The sequence below is a fragment of the Salmo salar genome, chromosome 26 (genome assembly GCF_965601325.2).
Source record: "Salmo salar chromosome 26, fSalSal1, whole genome shotgun sequence".
Lineage (NCBI taxonomy): Eukaryota > Metazoa > Chordata > Actinopteri > Salmoniformes > Salmonidae > Salmo > Salmo salar.
Genome location: NC_138316.1, coordinates 51277187 through 51299279, shown reverse-complemented (window position 1 = coordinate 51299279; position 22093 = coordinate 51277187). Strand labels below are relative to the sequence as shown.

Genomic DNA, 22093 nt, shown 5'->3' with positions numbered 1-22093 from the left:
AGGGAGGGAGAGATGAGGGAGGGAGGGAGGGAGGAGGAGGGGAGGGAGGGAGTGAGGAAGGAGGGAGGGAGTAGGGAGGGAGCTGGTGAGTAGGGAGGGAGGGAGAGGGGAGGGAGGGAGGGGGGAAGGAGGGAGGGAGTGAGGAAGGAGGGAGGGAGGGAATAGGGAGGGAGCTGGTGAGTAGGGAGGGAGGGAGAGGGGAGGGAGGGAGTGAGGAAGGAGGGAGGGAGTAGGGAGGGAGCTGGTGAGGGAGGAGGGAGGGGAGGGAGGGAGTGAGGAGGGAGAGAGTAGGGAGGGAGCTGGTGAGTAGGGAGGGAGGGAGAGGGGAGGGAGGGGGGAAGGAGGGAGGGAGTAGGGAGGGAGCTGGTGAGTAGGGAGGGAGGAGGAGGGGAGGGAGGGAGTGGGGAAGGAGGGAGGGAGTTGGGAAGGAGGGAGGGAGTAGGGAGGGAGCTGGTGAGTAGGGAGGGAGGGAGAGGGGAGGGAGGGGGGAAGGAGGGAGGGAGTAGGGAGGGAGCTGGTGAGTAGGGAGGGAGGAGGAGGGGAGGGAGGGAGTGGGGAAGGAGGGAGGGAGTTGGGAAGGAGGGAGGGAGTAGGGAGGGAGCTGGTGAGTAGGGAGGGAGGGAGAGGGGAAGGAGGGAGGGAGGGAGGGAGTGGGTGAGTAGGGAGGGAGAGATGGACGGAGGGGGGTGGGAGTAGGGAGGGAGGGAGTGGAGAGAAGAGAGACAGAGAGACTGGAGGGGAGGAGTGTGGACTCAGGGACAGGAGTTGGAGCTATGCTTTGAGTCATACCAGTGTGATCTGCCAGCGGTATTTAACCAGCACCACACCCCGAACAGGCTTCATAACGGGAACAATCTACTGCTATTTCTAGGTTCTGTTCTGTTCTCTAAGGTAAGTCAGCTATCTCTAGGTTCTGTTCTGTACTCTAAGGTAAGTCAGCTATCTTCTAGGTTCTGTTCTCTAAGGTAAGTCAGCTATCTCTAGGTTCTGTTCTCTAAGGTAAGTCAGTTATCTCTAGGTTCTGTACTCTAAGGTAAGTCAGTTATCTCTAGGTTCTGTACTCTAAGGTAAGTCAGTTATCTCTAGGTTCTGTTCTGTTCTCTAAGGTAAGTCAGCTATCTCTAGGTTCTGTTCTCTAAGGTAAGTCAGTTATCTCTAGGTTCTGTACTCTAAGGTAAGTCAGTTATCTCTAGGTTCTGTACTCTAAGGTAAGTCAGCTATCTCTAGGTTCTGTTCTGTACTCTAAGGTAAGTCAGTTATCTCTAGGTTCTGTTCTGTACTCTAAGGTAAGTCAGTTATCTCTAGGTTCTGTTCTCTCTAAGGTAAGTCAGTTATCTCTAGGTTCTGTTCTGTACTCTAAGGTAAGTCAGTTATCTCTAGGTTCTGTTCTGTACTCTAAGGTAAGTCAGCTATCTCTAGGTTCTGTTCTGTACTCTAAGGTAAGTCAGTTATCTCTAGGTTCTGTTCTGTACTCTAAGGTAAGTCAGCTATTTCTAGGTTCTGTTCTGTTCTCTAAGGTAAGTCAGTTATCTCTAGGTTCTGTTCTGTTCTCTAAGGTAAGTCAGTTATCTCTAGGTTCTGTTCTCTAAGGTAAGTCAGCTATTTCTAGGTTCTGTTCTGTTCTCTAAGGTAAGTCAGTTATCTCTAGGTTCTGTTCTGTTCTCTAAGGTAAGTCAGTTATCTCTAGGTTCTGTTCTGTACTCTAAGGTAAGTCAGCTATCTCTAGGTTCTGTTCTGTACTCTAAGGTAAGTCAGCTATTTCTAGGTTCTGTTCTGTACTCTAAGGTAAGTCAGCTATCTCTAGGTTCTGTTCTGTTCTCTAAGGTAAGTCAGTTATCTCTAGGTTCTGTTCTGTACTCTAAGGTAAGTCAGTTATCTCTAGGTTCTGTTCTCTAAGGTAAGTCAGTTATCTCTAGGTTCTGTTCTGTACTCTAAGGTAAGTCAGCTATTTCTAGGTTCTGTTCTGTACTCTAAGGTAAGTCAGTTATCTCTAGGTTCTGTACTCTAAGGTAAGTCAGTGCACTGCTCACTGAGACAGATACAATGTCTTTCAAATGCCTGTAGCCATCTTGAACACACCAGCTGTGTGTGTGTGTGTGTGTGTGTGTGTGTGTGTGTGTGTGTGTGTGTGTGTGTGTGTGTGTGTGTGTGTGTGTGTGTGTGTGTGTGTGTGTGTGTGTCCTTTGCTCTGCCAAGTGTTCCATTCCAATGTTATCCAGTCTGATCCTCACTATAAATGAATGAAAAGCTTATTGGAAGCAGTAGATGCTTTCTTTTTACATATTTGTTTTATAGTCATGCTGATTCAACTGCTGCTGTTTGGAAGCATGTGTAGTAGTGGGGGGGGTCAGATCAGTCCATTCTGGGGGGGGGGAGTCAGATCAGTCCATTCTGGGGGGGTCAGATCAGTCCATTCTGGGGGGGGGGTCAGATCAGTCCATTCTGGGGGGGTCAGATCAGTCCATTCTGGGGGGGGTCAGATCAGTCCATTCTGGGGGGGGGGGGGGGGGTCAGATCAGTCCATTCTGGGGGGGGGGGGTCAGATCAGTCCATTCTGGGGGGGTCAGATCAGTCCATTCTGGGGGGGGGTCAGATCAGTCCATTCTGGGGGGGGGGGGTCAGATCAGTCCATTCTGGGGGGGTCAGATCAGTCCATTCTGGGGGGGGTCAGATCAGTCCATTCTGGGGGGGGTCAGATCAGTCCATTCTGGGGGGGTCAGATCAGTCCATTCTGGGGGGGGGGTCAGATCAGTCCAGTCTGGGGGGGGTCAGATCAGTCCATTCTGGGGGGGTCAGATCAGTCCATTCTGAGGGGGTCAGATCAGTCCATTCTGGGGGGGTCAGATCAGTCCATTCTGGGGGGGGTCAGATCAGTCCATTCTGGGGGGGGGTCAGATCAGTCCATTCTGGGGGGGGTCAGATCAGTCCATTCTGGGGGGGGTCAGATCAGTCCATTCTGGGGGGGTCAGATCAGTCCATTCTGGGGGGGGTCAGATCAGTCCATTCTGGGGGGGGGTCAGATCAGTCCATTCTGAGGGGGGGGTCAGATCAGTCCATTCTGGGGGGGTCAGATCAGTCCATTCTGGGGGGGGTCAGATCAGTCCATTCTGGGGGGGGTCAGATCAGTCCATTCTGGGGGGGGTCAGATCAGTCCATTCTGGGGGGGGTCAGATCAGTCCATTCTGGGGGGGGTCAGATCAGTCCATTCTGGGGGGGGTCAGATCAGTCCATTCTGGGGGGGGGTCAGATCAGTCCATTCTGGGGGGGGTCAGATCAGTCCATTCTGGGGGGGGTCAGATCAGTCCATTCTGGGGGGGGGTCAGATCAGTCCATTCTGGGGGGGTCAGATCAGTCCATTCTGGGGGGGGTCAGATCAGTCCATTCTGGGGGGGGTCAGATCAGTCCATTCTGGGGGGGGTCAGATCAGTCCATTCTGGGGGGGGGGTCAGATCAGTCCAGTCTGGGGGGGGTCAGATCAGTCCATTCTGGGGGGGTCAGATCAGTCCATTCTGAGGGGGTCAGATCAGTCCATTCTGGGGGGGTCAGATCAGTCCATTCTGGGGGGGGTCAGATCAGTCCATTCTGGGGGGGGGTCAGATCAGTCCATTCTGGGGGGGGTCAGATCAGTCCATTCTGGGGGGGGTCAGATCAGTCCATTCTGGGGGGGTCAGATCAGTCCATTCTGGGGGGGGTCAGATCAGTCCATTCTGGGGGGGGTCAGATCAGTCCATTCTGGGGGGGGTCAGATCAGTCCATTCTGGGGGGGTCAGATCAGTCCATTCTGGGGGGGGTCAGATCAGTCCATTCTGGGGGGGGTCAGATCAGTCCATTCTGGGGGGGCTCAGATCAGTCCATTCTGGGGGGGCTCAGATCAGTCCATTCTGGGGGGGGTCAGATCAGTCCATTCTGGGGGGGGTCAGATCAGTCCATTCTGGGGGGGTCAGATCAGTCCATTCTGGGGGGGGTCAGATCAGTCCATTCTGGGGGGGGGTCAGATCAGTCCATTCTGGGGGGGGTCAGATCAGTCCATTCTGGGGGGGGTCAGATCAGTCCATTCTGGGGGGGGTCAGATCAGTCCATTCTGGGGGGGGTCAGATCAGTCCATTCTGGGGGGGGTCAGATCAGTCCATTCTGGGGGGGGTCAGATCAGTCCATTCTGGGGGGGGTCAGATCAGTCCATTCTGGGGGGGGTCAGATCAGTCCATTCTGGGGGGGGTCAGATCAGTCCATTCTGGGGGGGGGTCAGATCAGTCCATTCTGGGGGGGGTCAGATCAGTCCATTCTGAGGGGGGGGTCAGATCAGTCCATTCTGGGGGGGTCAGATCAGTCCATTCTGGGGGGGGTCAGATCAGTCCATTCTGGGGGGGGTCAGATCAGTCCATTCTGTGGGGGGTCAGATCAGTCCATTCTGGGGGGGCTCAGATCAGTCCATTCTGGGGGGGGTCAGATCAGTCCATTCTGGGGGGGGTCAGATCAGTCCATTCTGGGGGGGGTCAGATCAGTCCATTCTGGGGGGGGTCAGATCAGTCCATTCTGGGGGGGCTCAGATCAGTCCATTCTGGGGGGGGTCAGATCAGTCCATTCTGGGGGGGGTCAGATCAGTCCATTCTGGGGGGGGTCAGATCAGTCCATTCTGGGGGGGGTCAGATCAGTCCATTCTGGGGGGGGGTCAGATCAGTCCATTCTGTGGGGGGTCAGATCAGTCCATTCTGGGGGGGGTCAGATCAGTCCATTCTGTGGGGGGTCAGATCAGTCCATTCTGGGGGGGGTCAGATCAGTCCATTCTGGGGGGGGTCAGATCAGTCCATTCTGGGGGGGGGTCAGATCAGTCCATTCTGGGGGGGGTCAGATCAGTCCATTCTGGGGGGGGGGGGGTCAGATCAGTCCATTCTGGGGGGGGTCAGATCAGTCCATTCTGGGGGGGGTCAGATCAGTCCATTCTGGGGGGGGGTCAGATCAGTCCATTCTGGGGGGGGTCAGATCAGTCCATTCTGAGGGGGGGGTCAGATCAGTCCATTCTGGGGGGGTCAGATCAGTCCATTCTGGGGGGGGTCAGATCAGTCCATTCTGGGGGGGTCAGATCAGTCCATTCTGGGGGGGGGTCAGATCAGTCCATTCTGGGGGGGGTCAGATCAGTCCATTCTGTGGGGGGTCAGATCAGTCCATTCTGGGGGGGCTCAGATCAGTCCATTCTGGGGGGGGTCAGATCAGTCCATTCTGGGGGGGGTCAGATCAGTCCATTCTGGGGGGGGTCAGATCAGTCCATTCTGGGGGGGGTCAGATCAGTCCATTCTGGGGGGGGTCAGATCAGTCCATTCTGGGGGGGGGGTCAGATCAGTCCATTCTGGGGGGGGTCAGATCAGTCCATTCTGGGGGGGGGTCAGATCAGTCCATTCTGGGGGGGGTCAGATCAGTCCATTCTGCTGCGTTTGTTTCAACACGGTCGGTTGATTCTGGGCAGTTACTTTGATGACATTGTTATTTAACTCTAATCAACGTTAACGTTGTTAAAGATGAACAAAGTAAATGAGTTGCCACGGCAACACAGCGGGCTTGACCCTGGAATTCTAACAGTTTGTGGTGGAATGTCTGCTGGGCGGTACCGACCTTGGTGTGTTACACACACACACACACACACACACTGCATGTTTATTACAGCCCACTGTGTCATTAGTCCTGTAACACTACCATTACTGTAGATCTAATTGGGTATATGATATTTCCTGACTGTTATTTTTTATTTAAAAAATGTTTTACCTTTATTTAACTAGGCAAGTCAGTTCAAGAACAAATTGTTATTTTCGGGGTACAGTAGAGTAATGACTGGTATTACTATCTGTGTATATAGAGCTGTGAAGTCAGGACAGATTCTGAGTTCATTAAAGGTACGGTACGCTGTAGGTCTATGTGCAACACAATAGGGCCTGTGGAATGGAACAGGATATGCGATTCATACTTCCTGCTTACATGGAGGAGGGGAAGTTAGTTCCCACTCCAAGAACTCTGTTGCTAGGTGATTAAATATTATTGACCTCTGCCATGTTGGGGAAAAAAATAAAAAATACTCCTCCCAACTGATTTTCTGTCAATTTAACAACAAAAAGTGGACTTTCATCTAAACCCTGATTTGTGGCGGTGTCACATGCTGTGTGTTAAACGTTTACTTCGTTTGTCGTTCGTTTCTCAACAACTATTGTAACATGAGTTTATTATGTAGGTCTGTCTGGTACTAGTCTCTAAGGAAGTGACCTCATTCAGTATCTAACATCATAAATGAGACCGTTGGAGCTGCCAGCTGGGTTTCCACGGTGACGGTGTGGCACATCCTGAAGCTAATTTTACAGCCCATCGTATACTTAACCTAATATAAGTTATATATATATATATATATTTTTTTTTTTACAGGGATTTCACAATGGCGTTGGTTTCTGAGTTCTTGGGCCAGCTCACGCTGAATTTTGGAGGGGTGAGTTCACTACAGCTGAACTACGATCACCATTAGGTCATGGGTCTACCTGTAATGAAATCTGTCATCTGTCAGTGACTGTAAACTGGTAATGTAACTCTGTCCTCTTCAGGAGAGCGAGCCTAAATTCCCCACGGTGGTGGCAGCAGGGGATTTTGATCCAGCTAAAGATGCTGCCAGGATAGAAACGGCCGTCAAAACCAAAGGTGAGAGAATCACTACAAGGATATCGTAGTCCCACCGGTTAGAGTGTATCACTTTATAATGTTTTCTAGATTAGAAATACATTGTGCATTTTGAACTTGATTGGTGCATTAATATATCTGTCACAATGTATTTGCACTAATATAAACGTCGTAATATCCTACTCATTCAGTTTATCTAGAGGGGTTACTATATAAACAGAACACAGTGTGAGCTGGTAACAGTAAATGCTCTGCCTCTCATTATGTTGTTCTGTGCATTACGCGGTTTAGCGCCATCTGCTGGCCGTTTTATATTACTGCACCTTGTGAAGCACATCGTACCTTTCTTCTGTGGCGCTGTGCCCGTAAACATCATTGGATCAGCTGACCATATGTTAGCTCAGTAACATTGTATTTCCATAGTATCTATTGCCATCCTTGTTTGTCTCTGCTATTGTCTTTTCACATCATTTTCATCAATCGTTGTTAAATACCGGCGATTTGGAGAAAAACCTAATCCTGATTCTTGACATCGTTTTTTTGGGTTGTATTTTCATGAATGGAGTCCCTCTATGGAAACATGTATGTAAACACAGTGCTGGTTGTGGTGTAGAACTGCTCATTCTGAGTCACTTTCCTGCCTGTGTTCCCAACATGACTTCACTAAACCCACAGAGTACACAGGGATTTTCTGTCGGACAACGCCTTCGCCTTCCAGCCCTGTCGGTCTGCCACAAACCAACCACTACTAACTCACTGCAGTCCCCTGTACCCACTGAAAGCCCCGACGAGCTGTTTTTACACCATAGTGTGAATACTGTACCAAATCAAGGACTTGTAGATCAGTGACTATGAAGGAAATGTTACTATACAAGGCTATTGCTGTTTTGGGATTTCATATTTTATCAGTGTCAATCTCATTAAAAAGTTTTCATGTGATATATCAAACTTTTTACTTCCTACTATAATATATCTGTCTGTACCTACTCTGTACACACAAAGCTAGTGTGGCCAATGTATGTTATTAAGTTGGAATATTTCCCATGTTTCCCAGCTGGGTCTTTTATCTATAGGAATCAATTCATGGTTAAATGTATGTTAATCACACCTCTGTAATATTTCCCATGTTCCTCAGGTGTGGATGAGCTGACCATCATTGACATTCTGACCAGACGGAGCTACTCCCAGAGGAGAGAAATCGCCTTCGAGTATGAGAAGAGATCCAAGAAGGTAAGGGGGAGATTTGTTTTTGTTCTGGAAGATGCTTTTTTCATAAAGCAACTGCTGTTAATGTGGACATGAAGAGAATCCAACCTCATTTAGACGTATTTTACAGTGGGACGGTCTGTCATCTCTGTGTATTTTACAGTGGGACGGTCTGTCATCTCTGTGTATTTTACAGTGGGACGGGCTGTCATCTCTGTGTATTTTACAGTGGGACGGGCTGTCATCTCTGTGTATTTTACAGTGGGACGGGCTGTCATCTCTGTGTATTTTACAGTGGGACGGGCTGTCATCTCTGTGTATTTTACAGTGGGACGGGCTGTCATCTCTGTGTATTTTACAGTGGGACGGGCTGTCATCTCTGTGTATGTCTCTTCTGTAGGATATGATCACAGCTCTGAAGGGGGCTCTGTCTGGGTCTCTGGAGGCTGTAATTCTGGGACTGATGAAGAGCACAGCTCAGTACGATGCCTCTGAGATCAAAGGATCCATCAAGGTAAAGAGGAGGCCACAATCTTTCCTACATGAAGCCTAAACTACACAGATCACAGTCACTGCTGCCCTCTCCTGGTCTGATTAATGTGTGGCCTAGACACAGACTTGCAGAAGGAATACTGTACTATTCATACTGCTGTTAAAACCCCTGTTCTCTCCAGGGTCTGTACTATTCATACTGCTGTTAAAACCCCTGTTCTCTCCAGGGTCTGTACCATTCATACTGCTGTTAAAACCCCTGTTGTCTCCAGGGTCTGTACCATTCATACTGCTGTTAAAACCCCTGTTCTCTCCAGGGTCTGTACCAGTCATACTGCTGTTAAAACCCCTGTTCTCTCCAGGGTCTGTACTATTCATACTGCTGTTAAAACCCCTGTTCTCTCCAGGGTCTGTACTATTCATACTGCTGTTTAAACCCCTGTTCTCTCCAGGGTCTGTACTATTCATACTGCTGTTAAAACCCCTGTTGTCTCCAGGGTCTGTACTATTCATACTGCTGTTAAAACCCCTGTTCTCTCCAGGGTCTGTACTATTCATACTGCTGTTAAAACCCCTGTTCTCTCCAGGGTCTGTACTATTCATACTGCTGTTAAAACCCCTGTTCTCTCCAGGGTCTGTACTATTCATACTGCTGTTAAAACCCCTGTTCTCTCCAGGGTCTGTACTATTCATACTGCTGTTAAAACCCCTGTTCTCTCCAGGGTCTGTACTAGTCATACTGCTGTTAAAACCCCTGTTCTCTCCAGGGTCTGTACTATTCATACTGCTGTTAAAACCCCTGTTCTCTCCAGGGTCTGTACCATTCATACTGCTGTTAAAACCCCTGTTATCTCCAGGGTCTGTACTATTCATACTGCTGTTAAAACCCCTGTTCTCTCCAGGGTCTGTACTATTCATACTGCTGTTAAAACCCCTGTTCTCTCCAGGGTCTGTACTATTCATACTGCTGTTAAAACCCCTGTTCTCTCCAGGGTCTGTACTATTCATACTGCTGTTAAAACCCCTGTTCTCTCCAGGGTCTGTACTATTCATACTGCTGTTAAAACCCCTGTTCTCTCCAGGGTCTGTACTATTCATACTGCTGTTAAAACCCCTGTTCTCTCCAGGGTCTGTACTATTCATACTGCTGTTAAAACCCCTGTTCTCTGCAGGGTCTGTACTATTCATACTGCTGTTAAAACCCCTGTTCTCTCCAGGGTCTGTACTATTCATACTGCTGTTAAAACCCCTGTTCTCTCCAGGGTCTGTACTATTCATACTGCTGTTAAAACCCCTGTTATCTCCAGGGTCTGTACTATTCATACTGCTGTTAAAACCCCTGTTCTCTCCAGGGTCTGTACTATTCATACTGCTGTTAAAACCCCTGTTCTCTCCAGGGTCTGTACTATTCATACTGCTGTTAAAACCCCTGTTCTCTCCAGGGTCTGTACCAGTCATACTGCTGTTAAAACCCCTGTTCTCTCCAGGGTCTGTACTATTCATACTGCTGTTAAAACCCCTGTTCTCTCCAGGGTCTGTACTATTCATACTGCTGTTAAAACCCCTGTTCTCTCCAGGGTCTGTACTATTCATACTGCTGTTAAAACCCCTGTTCTCTCCAGGGTCTGTACTAGTCATACTGCTGTTAAAACCCCTGTTCTCACCAGGGTCTGTACTAGTCATACTGCTGTTAAAACCCCTGTTCTCTCCAGGGTCTGTACTATTCATACTGCTGTTAAAACCCCTGTTCTCTCCAGGGTCTGTACTATTCATACTGCTGTTAAAACCCCTGTTGTATCCAGGGTCTGTGCTATTCATACTGCTTTTAAAACCCCTGTTCTCTCCAGGGTCTGTACTATTCATACTGCTGTTAAAACCCCTGTTCTCTCCAGGGTCTGTACTATTCATACTGCTGTTAAAACCCCTGTTCTCTCCAGGGTCTGTACTATTCATACTGCTGTTAAAACCCCTGTTCTCTCCAGGGTCTGGGGACCGATGAGGAGACTCTGATAGAGATGGTCTGTTCCCGCAGCGCTGATGAACTGGTGGAAATCAAACGCGTCTACAAGGAATGTAAGTAGAAGCAAGCAGCAAGGAGAAGCAAGCAGCAAGGAGAAGCAAGTAGCAAGGAGAAGCAAGTAGCAAGGAGAAGCAAGTAGCAAGGAGAAGCAAGTAGCAAGGAGAAGCAAGTAGAATGAACATGAAGATCAGATTGAAAATGTAAGGATTATGTGTTTTATACGTTATATATCTACAGTGTTCAAGAAGGATCTGGAGAAGGACGTGGCTGGGGACACGTCAGGAGACTTCAGGAGTCTGCTGTTGGCCCTGGTACAGGTAGGATCATACAATGACTTTATAATGTCTAGCTTCCTAAGATTGACCATCCAATAGCTTTAATAATGATTTTGAATACAAAGGAGTCTGTCTGAATATTGGTCTAAACTGTATTCTCCATTGTATTCTATGTCATTCAATAGGCCAAGAGAGATGAGCCCTCAAATATTGTTGACTACGAGAAGATTGACCAGGATGCCAGAGTAAGATAAATACACTAAAGCACTGATACGGACAGTAAAACACCAGAACCAGAACCAGAACCAGAACCAGAACCAGAACCAAACACTAAAGCACTGATACGGACAGTAAAACACCGTACCAGAACCAAACACTAAAGCACTGATACGGACAGTAAAACACCAGAACCAGAACCAGAACCAGAACCAAACACTAACGTTTAGATACGGACACTAAAACACCGTACCAGAACCAGAACCAGAACCAAACACTAAAGCACTGATACGGACAGTAAAACACCAGAACCAGAACCAGAACCAGAACCAGAACCAAACACTAAAGCACTGATACGGACAGTAAAACACCAGAACCAGAACCAGAACCAGAACCAAACACTAAAGCACTGATACGGACAGTAAAACACCGTACCAGAACCAAACACTAAAGCACTGATACGGACAGTAAAACACCAGAACCAGAACCAGAACCAGAACCAAACACTAAAGCACTGATACGGACAGTAAAACACCGTACCAGAACCAGAACCAGAACCAGAACCAGAACCAATCAGTTGAGTGTTTTTTTGTCTCTGTAGATTAGTTAGGTGTATTATACAGGTGTATTATACAGGTGTATTATACAGGTTGATTGTCCTCTCCTGTCTCTGTAGATTAGTTAGGTGTATTATACAGGTGTATTATACAGGTGTATTATACAGGTTGATTGTCCTCTCCTGTCTCTGTAGATTAGTTAGGTGTATTATACAGGTGTATTATACAGGTTGATTGACCTCTCCTGTCTCTGTAAGTCGCTCTGGATAAGAGCGTCTGCTAAATGACTTAAATGTAAATGTAAATTAGTTAGGTGTATTATACAGGTGTATTATACAGGTTGATTGTCCTCTCCTGTCTCTGTAGATTAGTTAGGTGTATTATACAGGTGTATTATACAGGTTGATTGTCCTCTCCTGTCTCTGTAGGCTCTGTATGAGGCAGGAGTGAAGCGGAAGGGGACTGACGTAGCTACATGGATCACCATCACGTCAGAAAGAAGTGTCCCTCACCTGCAGAAAGGTACGTACCCGACTCTGTAACAAGAGACTTCTTCATGCACATAGGATTGTTTTGGACAAACACGCAAAGTCAAGATGGCGACAACCAGACTTTTTAGACATAAAGAACGTAGATGTTTCTATCAACCTGGTGACTGTTCAGGAAGCTGACCAAATGTTGGCTGTATCTGTTCCAGTGTTTGACAGGTACAAGAGCTACAGTCCATACGACATGCAGGAAAGCATCAGGAAGGAGGTGAAGGGAGACCTGGAGAAGTCCTTCCTCACACTGGGTAACATTCTACAACATATCATATACCTACATTCTATAATATATACATCTATAACATACCACCTGTATTCTATAATGTATACATCTATATCTATAACATATAACCTGTATTCTATAATATATACATCTATAACATATAACCTGTATTCGATAATATATACATCTATATCTATATCATATAACCTGTATTCTATAATATATACATCTATATCTATAGCATAGAACCTGTATTCTATAATATATACATCTATATCTATATCATATAACATGTATTCTATAATATATACATCTATAGCATAGAACCTGTATTCTATAATATATACATCTATATCTATAGCATAGAACCTGTATTCTATAATATATACATCTATATCTATAGCATAGAACCTGTATTCTATAATGTATACATCTATATCTATAACATATAACCTGTATTCTATAATATATACATCTATATCTATAGCATAGAACCTGTATTCTATAATATATACATCTATATCTATAACATATAACCTGTATTCTATAATATATACATCCATATCTATATATCATATACCTTCATAGTATAATACACTGCTCAAAAAAATAAAGGGAACACTTAAACAACACATCCTAGATTTGAATGAAAGAAATAATCTTATTAAATACTTTTTTCTTTACATAGTTGAATGTGCTGACATCAAAATCACACAAAAATATTCAATGGAAATCCAATTTATCAACCCATGGAGGTCTGGATTTGGAGTCACACTCAAAATTAAAGTGGAAAACCACACTACAGGCTGATCCAACTTTGATGTAATGTCCTTAAAAAAAGTCAAAATGAGGCTCAGTAGTGTGTGTGGCCTCCACGTGCCTGTATGACCTCCCTACAATGCCTGGGCATGCTCCTGATGAGGTGGCGGATGGTCTCCTGAGGGATCTCCTCCCAGACCTGGACTAAAGCATCCGCCAACTCCTGGACAGTCTGTGGTGCAACGTGGCGTTGGTGGATGGAGCGAGACATGATGTCCCAGATGTGCTCAATTGGATTCAGGTCTGGGGAACGGGCGGGCCAGTCTATAGCATCAATGCCTTCCTCTTGCAGGAACTGCTGACACACTCCAGCCACATGAGGTCTAGCATTGTCTTGCATTAGGAGGAACCCAGGGCCAACCGCACCAGCATATGGTCTCACAAGGGGTCTGAGGATCTCATCGAGGTACCTAATGGCAGTCAGGATACCTCTGGCGAGCACATGGAGGGCTGTGCGGCCGCCTAAAGAAATGCCACCCCACACCATGACTGACCCACCGCCAAACCGGTCATGCTGGAGGATGTTGCAGGCAGCAGAACGTTCTCCACGGCGTCTCCAGACTCTGTCAAGTTTGTCATGTGCTCAGTGTGAACCTGCTTTCATCTGTGAAGAGCACAGGGCGCCAGTGGCGAATTTGCAAATCTTGGTGTTCTCTGGCAAATGCCAAACGTCCTGCACGGTGTTGGGCTGTAAGCACAACCCCCACCTGTGGACGTCGGGCCCTCATACCACCCTCATGGAGTCTGTTTCTGACCGTTTGAGCAGACACATGCACATTTTTGGCCTGCTGGAAGTCATTTTGCAGGGCTCTGGCAGTGCTCCTCCTGCTCCTCCTTGCACAAAGGCGGAGGTAGCGGTCCTGCTGCTGGGTTGTTGCCCTCCTACGGCCTCCTCCACGTCTCCTGATGTACTGGCCTGTCTCCTGGTAGCGCCTCCATGCTCTGGACACTACGCTGACAGACACAGCAAACCTTCTTGCCACAGCTAGCATTGATGTGCCATCCTGGATGAGCTGCACTACCTGAGCCACTTGTGTGGGTTGTAGACTCCGTCTCATGCTACCACTAGAGTGAAAGCACCGCCAGCATTCAAAAGTGACCAAAACATCAGCCAGGAAGCATAGGAACTGAGAAGTGGTCTGTGGTCACCACCTGCAGAACCACTCCTTTATTGGGGGTGTCTTGCTAATTGCCTATAATTTCCACCTGTTGTCTATTCCATTTGCACAACAGCATGTGACATTTATTGTCAATCAGTGTTGCTTCCTAAGTGGACAGTTTGATTTCACAGAAGTGTGATTGACTTGGAGTTACATTGTGTTGTTTAAGTGTTCCCTTTATTTTTTTGAGCAGTGTATATACATCCATATCTATAACATATCTATATATCATATACCTACATTCTATAATATGCATACACTTCCGTTCAACAGTTTTGGGTCACTGAGAAATGTCCTTGTTTTTTAAAGAAAAGCACGGTTTTTGGCCATTAAAATAACATCAAATTGATCAGAAATACAGTGTAGACATTGTTAATGTTGTAAATGACTATTGTAGCTGGAAATGACTGATTTTTAATGGAATATCTACATAGGTGTACAGAGGCCCATTATCAGTAACCATCACTCCTGTGTTCCAGTGGCACGTTGTGTTAGCTAATCCAAGTTTATCATTTTAAAAGGCTAATTGATCATTATAAAACCCTTTTGCAGTTATGTTAGACATTTTTACATTTTACATTTTAGTCATTTAGCAGACGCTCTTATCCAGAGCGACTTACAGTATTGAATGCATACATTTCATCCATTTTTTTTTTTTCTCTGTACTGGCCCCCCGTGGGAATCGAACCCACAACCCTGGCATTGCAAACACCATGCTCTACCAACTGAGCCACAGGGGGACAGCTGAAAACTGTTGTACTGGTTAAAGAAGCAGTAAAACTGGCCTTCTTTAGACTAGTTGAGTATCTGGAGCGTCAGCATTTGTGGGTTTGATTACAGGCTCAAAATGGCCAGAAACAAAGAACTTTCTTCTGAAACTCGTCAGTCTATTCTTGTTCTGAGAAATGAAGGCTATTCCATGTGAGACAGTGCCGACAAACTGAAGATCTCGTACAACGCTGTGTACTACTCCCTTCACAGAACAGCGCAAACTGTCTCTAACCAGAATAGAAAGAGGAGTGGGGGGCCCTGTTGCACAACTGAGAAAGAGGACAAGTACATTAGAGTATCTTGTTTCGGAAACAGAGGCCTCACAAGTCCTCAACTGGCAGCTTCATTAACCTCTTACATCTAGAAGTTCCGCTAGCGGAACACCTGCTCCAATATCCAATGATAGGCGTGGCGCGAATTACAAATTCCTCAAAAATCCAAAAACTTCAATTTTTCAAACATATGACTATTTCACAGCATTTTAAAGACAAGACTCTCCTTTATCTAACCACACTGTCCGATTTCAAAAAGGCTTTACAGCGAAAGCAAAACATTAGATTATGTCAGCAGAGTACCCAGCCAGAAATAATCAGACACCCATTTTTCAAGCTAGCATATAATGTCACAAAAAACAAAACCACAGCTAAATGCAGCACTAACCTTTGATGATCTTCATCAGATGACACTCCTAGGACATTATGTTATACAATACATGCATGTTTTGTTCAATCAAGTTCATATTTATATCAAAAACCAGCTTTTTACATTAGCATGTGATGTTCAGAACTAGCATACCCACCGCAAACTTCCGGTGAATTTACTAAATTACTCACGATAAACGTTCACAAAAAACATAACAATTATTTTAAGAATTATAGATACAGAACTCCTTTATGCAATCGCTATGTCCGATTTTAAAATAGCTTTTCGGTGAAAGCACATTTTGCAATATTCTGAGTAGATAGCCTGGCCATCATGGCTAGCTATTTTGACACCCACCAAGTTTGGTACTCACCAAACTCCGATTTACTATAAGAAAAATTGGATTACCTTTGCTGTTCTTCGTCAGAATGCACTCCCAGGACTTCTACTTCAATAACAAATGTTGGTTTGGTTCCAAATATCCATAGTTATATCCAAATAGCGGCGTTTTGTTTGTGCGTTCAAGACACTATCCGGCGCGTTTCGTGACAAAAAAATTCAAAATATTCCATTACCGTACTTTGAAGCATGTCAAACGCTGTTTAAAATTAATTTTTATGCGATTTTTCTCGTAAAAAAGCGATAATATTCCGACCGGGAAACCCTGTTTTCGTTCAAAGACGAAAAAATAAAAACATGGAGTCTCCTCGTGCACGCGCCCCCAGTCTCATTGTTCTCTGATCGACCACTATCCAAATGCGCTACTGTTTTTCAGCCATGGCCTGCAAAGTCATCATTCAAAGTTCTGGCGCCTTCTGAGAGCCTATGGGAGCGTTAGAAAATGTCACGTTACAGCAGAGATCCCCTGTTTTGGATAGAGATGATCAAGAAGGCCAAGAAATAGTCAGAGAGGGCGCTTCCTGTTTGGAATCTTCTCAGGTTTTGGCCTGCCAAATGAGTTCTGTTATACTCACAGACACCATTCAAACAGTTTTAGAAACTTTGGAGTGTTTTCTATCCAAAGCTAATAATTATATGCATATTCTAGTTTCTGGGCAGGAGTAATAATCAGATTAAATCGGGTACGTTTTTTATCCGGCCGTGAAAATACTGCCCCCTATCCATAACAAGTTTTAAATAGTACCCGCAAAATACCAGACTCAACGTCAACAGTGAAGAGGCGACTCTGGGATGCCGGCCTTCTAGGCAGAGTTCCTCTGTCCAGTGTCTGTGTTCTTTTGTCCATCTTAATCTTTTCTTTTTATTGGCCAGTCTGAGATATGGCTTTTTCTTTGCAACTCTGCCTAGAAGGCCAAGATCCCGGAGTCGCCTTACTGCTACATTAGCTACTCTTACCGCTACATTAGCTACTCTGACTACTACATTAGATACTCTGACTACTACATTAGCTTCTCAGACTACTACATTAGATACTCTGACCTCTACATTAGCTCCTCTGACTACTACATTAGCTACTCTGACTACTACATTAGATACTCTTACCTCTACATTAGCTCCTCTAGCTACTCTTACTACTACATTAGCTACTCTTACTACTACATTAGCTACACTTACTGCTATATTAGTTACTCTCACTACTACATTAGCTACTCTGACTACTACATTAGCTACTCTCACTACTACACTAGCTACTCTTACTACTACATTAGATACTCTAGGTACTCTTACCTCTACATTAGATACTCTTACTACTATGTTAGCTACTCTTACTACTACATTAGCTACTCTTACCTCTACATTAGCTACTCTAGCTAATCTTACGTCTACATTAGCTACTCTAGCTATTCTTACCTCTACATTAGCTCCTCTAGCTCCTCTAGCTCCTCTTACCTCTACATTAGCTACTAAACATCTCCATTGTTTCTGACACACTCTTATAAAGCCAATCAATTCCTCTCCGACTAGTTCCAGAATGTTCTATCCGTTTAATCTCTTCAGCATAACATTACCTGTCCATTGATAATGTATGAGGCTCCTGTCTCCGTGCCAGAATGTCTGTGTCACTCACTCAAGACTCCACTTCCGGCGTTTATGCATTACTCCATCTCTCCCTTTCTCTCTCTGTGTCTCTCTGTGTCTCTGTCTCTCTCCCTTTCTCTCTCTGTGTCTCTGTCTCTCTCTGTCTCTCTGTGTCTCACTGTGTCTCTGTCTCTCTCCCTTTCTCTCTGTCTCTCTGTCTCTCTCTGTCTCTCTGTGTCTCTGTCTCTCTGTGCTCTCTGTGTCTCTCTGTGTCTCTCTCTCTCCCTTTCTCTCTGTCTCTCTCTCTCTCTCTCTCTGTCTCTCTGTGTCTCTGTCTCTCTGTGTCTCTCTGTGTTTCTCTGTGTCTCTCTCTCTCTCCCTTTCTCTCTCTCTGTGTCTCTCTATGTATCTCTGTTTCTCTGTCTCTCTCCCTTTCTCTCTCTCTCTGTCTCTCTATGTCTCTCTCCCTTTCTCTCTCTGTGTCTATCTGTGTTTATCTGTTTCTCTGTCTCTGTGTCTCTCTATGTATCTCTGTTTCTCTGTCTCTCTCCCTTTCTCTCTCTCTCTGTCTCTCTATGTCTCTCTCCCTTTCTCTCTCTGTGTCTATCTGTGTTTATCTGTTTCTCTGTCTCTCTGTCTCTCTCCCTTTCTCTCTCTGTGTCTCTCTATGTATCTCTGTTTCTCTGTGTCTCTCTGTCTCTCTCCCATTCTCTCTCTGTGTCTCTCTGTGTTTATCTGTTTCTCTGTGTCTCTCTGTCTCTCTCCCTTTTATCTCTCTGTGTCTCTGTGTATCTCTGTTTCTCTGTGTCTCTGTATCTCTCCCTTTCTCTCTCTGTGTCTCTCAATGTCTCTCTGTGTCTCTCTGTATCTCTCCCTTTCTCTCTCTGTGTCTCTCTGTCTCTCTCCCTTTCTCTCTCTGTGTCTCTCTGTCTCTCTCCCTTTCTCTCTCTGTGTCTCTCTGTGTTTATCTGTTTCTCTGTGTCTCTCTGTCTCTCTCCCTTTCTCTCTCTGTGTCTCTCTGTGTTTATCTGTTTCTCTGTGTCTCTCTGTCTCTCTCCCTTTCTCTCTCTGTGTCTTTCTATGTATCTCTCCCTTTCTCTCTCTGTGTCTCTCAATGTCTCTCTGTGTCTCTCTGTATCTCTCCCTTTCTCTCTCTGTGTCTCTGTGTATCTCTGTTTCTATGTGTCTCTCTCTCTCTCTCTCTCTCCCTTTTATCTCTCTGTGTCTCTGTGTCTCTGTCTCTCTCCCTTTTATCTCTCTGTGTCTCTGTGTCTCTCTGTATCTCTCCCTTTCTCTCTCTGTGTCTCTGTGTCTCTCTGTCTCTCTCCCATTCTCTCTCTGCGTCTATGTATCTCTCCATTTCTCTCTCTGTGTTTCTGTGTATCTCTGTTTCTCTGTGTCTCTGTGTCTCTCTCCTTTTCTCTCTGTTGGTCTCTCTGCCGTCATGTTGTCTATGAACCGTATTACAACTGGCAGTGAGAGGAAAGAAGGGGGGGGGGGGGGGGTCCTCCACTCCTCTCCACCTTGCCTCCTCTCATTCACTCCTATTTGTACCAGATGAGCCCTCGGTCGATTCATTCCTTATTAACAGTAATTGCAAGTTGTTTGAAGAAAACAACATTTGATTTCAAGGGATGTTGTGCCCTTAAGAAACAAACTGTGGATCTGTGCCTATATACTGCAGACAGCCTCCTTACCAGGAACTCTTTAGAAAGAACAACAGGAAGTGACAGATCCAGACAGGATATCAGAAACAAAGTTGAGGTGATTTCAATCTGTTCTCTTTTCTGCTTTGTTTTTGCAGTGGAGTGCTTTGAGAACAAACAACAGTACTTTGCTAACAGACTGAGCGAAGCCATGAAGGTAATTATCTGTTCACTTCTTGTCATGTGACTGAGTAAGATGGTGAAGTACAAGTCCTCATGAGAAACAAAGAATTAACTCATTGTTATTTGTACATTTGGTACAAACCCTTTCAACCCCACACCCTTTCAACATCCTTCAACCCCCTTTCAACCCCCTTCAATCCCCTTCAACACCCTTCAACCCCCTTCAACCCCAACGCCTTTCAATCCCCTTCAATCCCAACACCCTCCAGCCCCCTTTCAACACCCTCCAGCCCCCTTTCAACACCCTCCAGCCGCCTTTCAACACCCTCCAGCCCCCTTTCAACACCCTCCAGCCCCCTTTCAACTCCCTTCCACCCCCTTTCAACACCCTTCAACCCCCTTTCAACACCCTTCAGCCCCCTTTCAACTCCCTTCAACCCCCTTTCAACTCCCTTCAACCCCCTTTCAACACCCTTTCAACACCCTTTCAACACCCTTCAACCCCTTTCAACCACAACCCCCCTTCAATCCCTTTCAACCACAACCCCCTTTAGAAGATTTGAATTATGAATCAAAGAGAATCTCATGGGAGAAACATCCCACAGAAATTTTGCATCAGACTTTCACGAGGTGATTATTACAAGGGTTGCATCATCCACACTCTATTCAGTAAAAACATCAACAAACACAAACCGTCACCTAGGACTCTATTCAATCAGCATCGCCGGAGATTCGTGCTTCTATAGCCTGCTTGAAATGCGAATGTCATTTCTGATTGAGTCCACATACGCAGCGTTTACCGTGAATGCAGTCTCCGCACATTCGGGAACATTGCCTTTGTATTCCAATCGCGTTATAGCTCTGAGCTTCGTCGTTACGGATTAAAAAGAGCCCCCCCTCCCCACAACATTTTTAAAAAATGAGACATCTAGAGCATTGGAAAAGGAAGTTACCTGGATACTGTAAATATAAACACATAGACTGAGAGAAGCAGACGACACCAACAATGGTAGTGTCACGGCTGTCGAAAGGAGCGGACCAAAGTGCAGCGTGGTTGTAGTTCCACATTTTATTAAATCCGTGAAACTTTGCAAAACATAAATAACTGAATTTACAAAACAATAAACCGTGACGCAGATAGAAACAAACACTACTCAAAATATAATAACCCACAAAACCCAGGAAGAAAAACCCCTACTTAAATATGATCTCCAATTAGAGACAACGAGGACCAGCTGCCTTCAATTGGAGATCAACACCCCCCCTCCAAAAAAACATAGAAATAGAAAAACTAGAACTTAAACATAGAAATAGAAAACATAGAAAAGCACAAAAACCCCCCGTCACGCCCTGACCTACTCTACCATAGAAAATAACCTCTTACTATGGTCAGGACGTGACAGGTAGTCAACAGCAGGCTAGTAGGACACGATTACCTGTCCTAATAAATAACACAATGTAATGTTGACATCATCTGCAGGGTAAAAGTGCCAAGGAGAAGGTGGTGACCAGGATTGTTGTGTCTCGCTGTGAGGTGGATCTCATGAAGATCAGGACAGAGTTTAAGAAACTGAACCAGAAGTCCTTGTACCAGACCATCGCTGTGAGGACTCTTCTTTTTTCAGTTTTTTCTCTCTCCCTTTGCATGTCTCTCTCTCTCTCTTTCTCTCTCTCTTTCTCTCTCTTTCACATTCTCTCTCTCGCATTCTCTCTCTCTCTCTCGCTCTCTCTCTCTCTTACCATTTTCATCTGTTTTAACTCTCTCTCTCTCAGCCCCGAACTCCGACATGCCTTGCAACAGTACTATGTTTCTTATTGCGATACGACGGCAAGCTTAACACAGTGTAACATCTCATAGAACTCTAAACCACTGCCTGCTCTGTCCTGTTCCATAGCAACCTGAGTGTCTTGACTTAAAACTGCCTGCTCTGTCCTGTTCCATAGCAACCTGAGTGTCTTGACTGAACTTGCCTTCCTCCTTGTAGCTCCTAGTGGACCGAAGGGTCTCAAGTCCTTTCTGTTCTGTCCCCTATCAGGAGCACACTAAAGGAGACTATCAGAAGGTCCTGCTGAGTCTGTGTGGAGGAGACGACTAACGTCCAACTGGCAACCAACTGTCACCTTGTCCCAGAAGCCTTTTGGGTACCAATGCCTTGTTCCTATTTTGACTCGGTCTGGTGACACAGACATTGAGAACTGGTGCCTCTATCCACGACACCCAGAAGTATTAGAGTCATCCTTACTCCCTTTTCATTGGGTAAAAAAAAACAGATTGCATCACCTTTCTGTGAAATATGAGATATCCAACTGAAGAATTGATAGTAAATGTTTTTATGCAATGTTTTTAAGAAATTAAATCACGTTTGTTAAATAGTTTCCTTTCTTATTTTACAATATTACAGAGCTGTTGTCTTTAGGACATTTTTTCCAAGTAAAGTCAGACATTTTGAATGGTGTCGTCGATGCTTGATCCAGCTAGTGTATGTCCTCATATCCCCACTAGAGGGCGCTAGAGCAATACCATGCAGTACTGCTTCCTCACAACCTGGCTTGTTTCCACGGATGAGACGTTGCTTTGATATTGCACTAATGCTGTATCTTTTAAATCAGATGGGAATGTTGAGTACAAAATGGAGCTTCAGAATGCTATTTAAAAACCTTTTGATACTTGTGGGGGAAGGAGGTAATTTTTCAAGACATGCAAACC

At 45.6% G+C, this 22093-nt stretch overlaps 1 protein-coding gene across 4 annotated transcripts; it reads left to right on the top strand.

Moving 5' to 3' along the window:
* Nucleotides 1-841: 841 nt before the first annotated feature.
* anx2a (Annexin A2-A) lies at nt 842-21757 on the top strand. Of its 4 annotated transcripts, none has more exon segments than NM_001140844.1 (13): nt 842-891; nt 6406-6466; nt 6579-6672; nt 7787-7881; nt 8258-8371; nt 10332-10422; nt 10607-10686; nt 10830-10889; nt 11846-11939; nt 12115-12210; nt 19362-19420; nt 20867-20989; nt 21423-21754. In NM_001140844.1, coding segments are annotated over 12 exon segments (1017 nt in total). In that variant the 5' UTR covers nt 842-891; nt 6406-6415; the 3' UTR covers nt 21483-21754.
* Nucleotides 21758-22093: the final 336 nt, after the last annotated feature.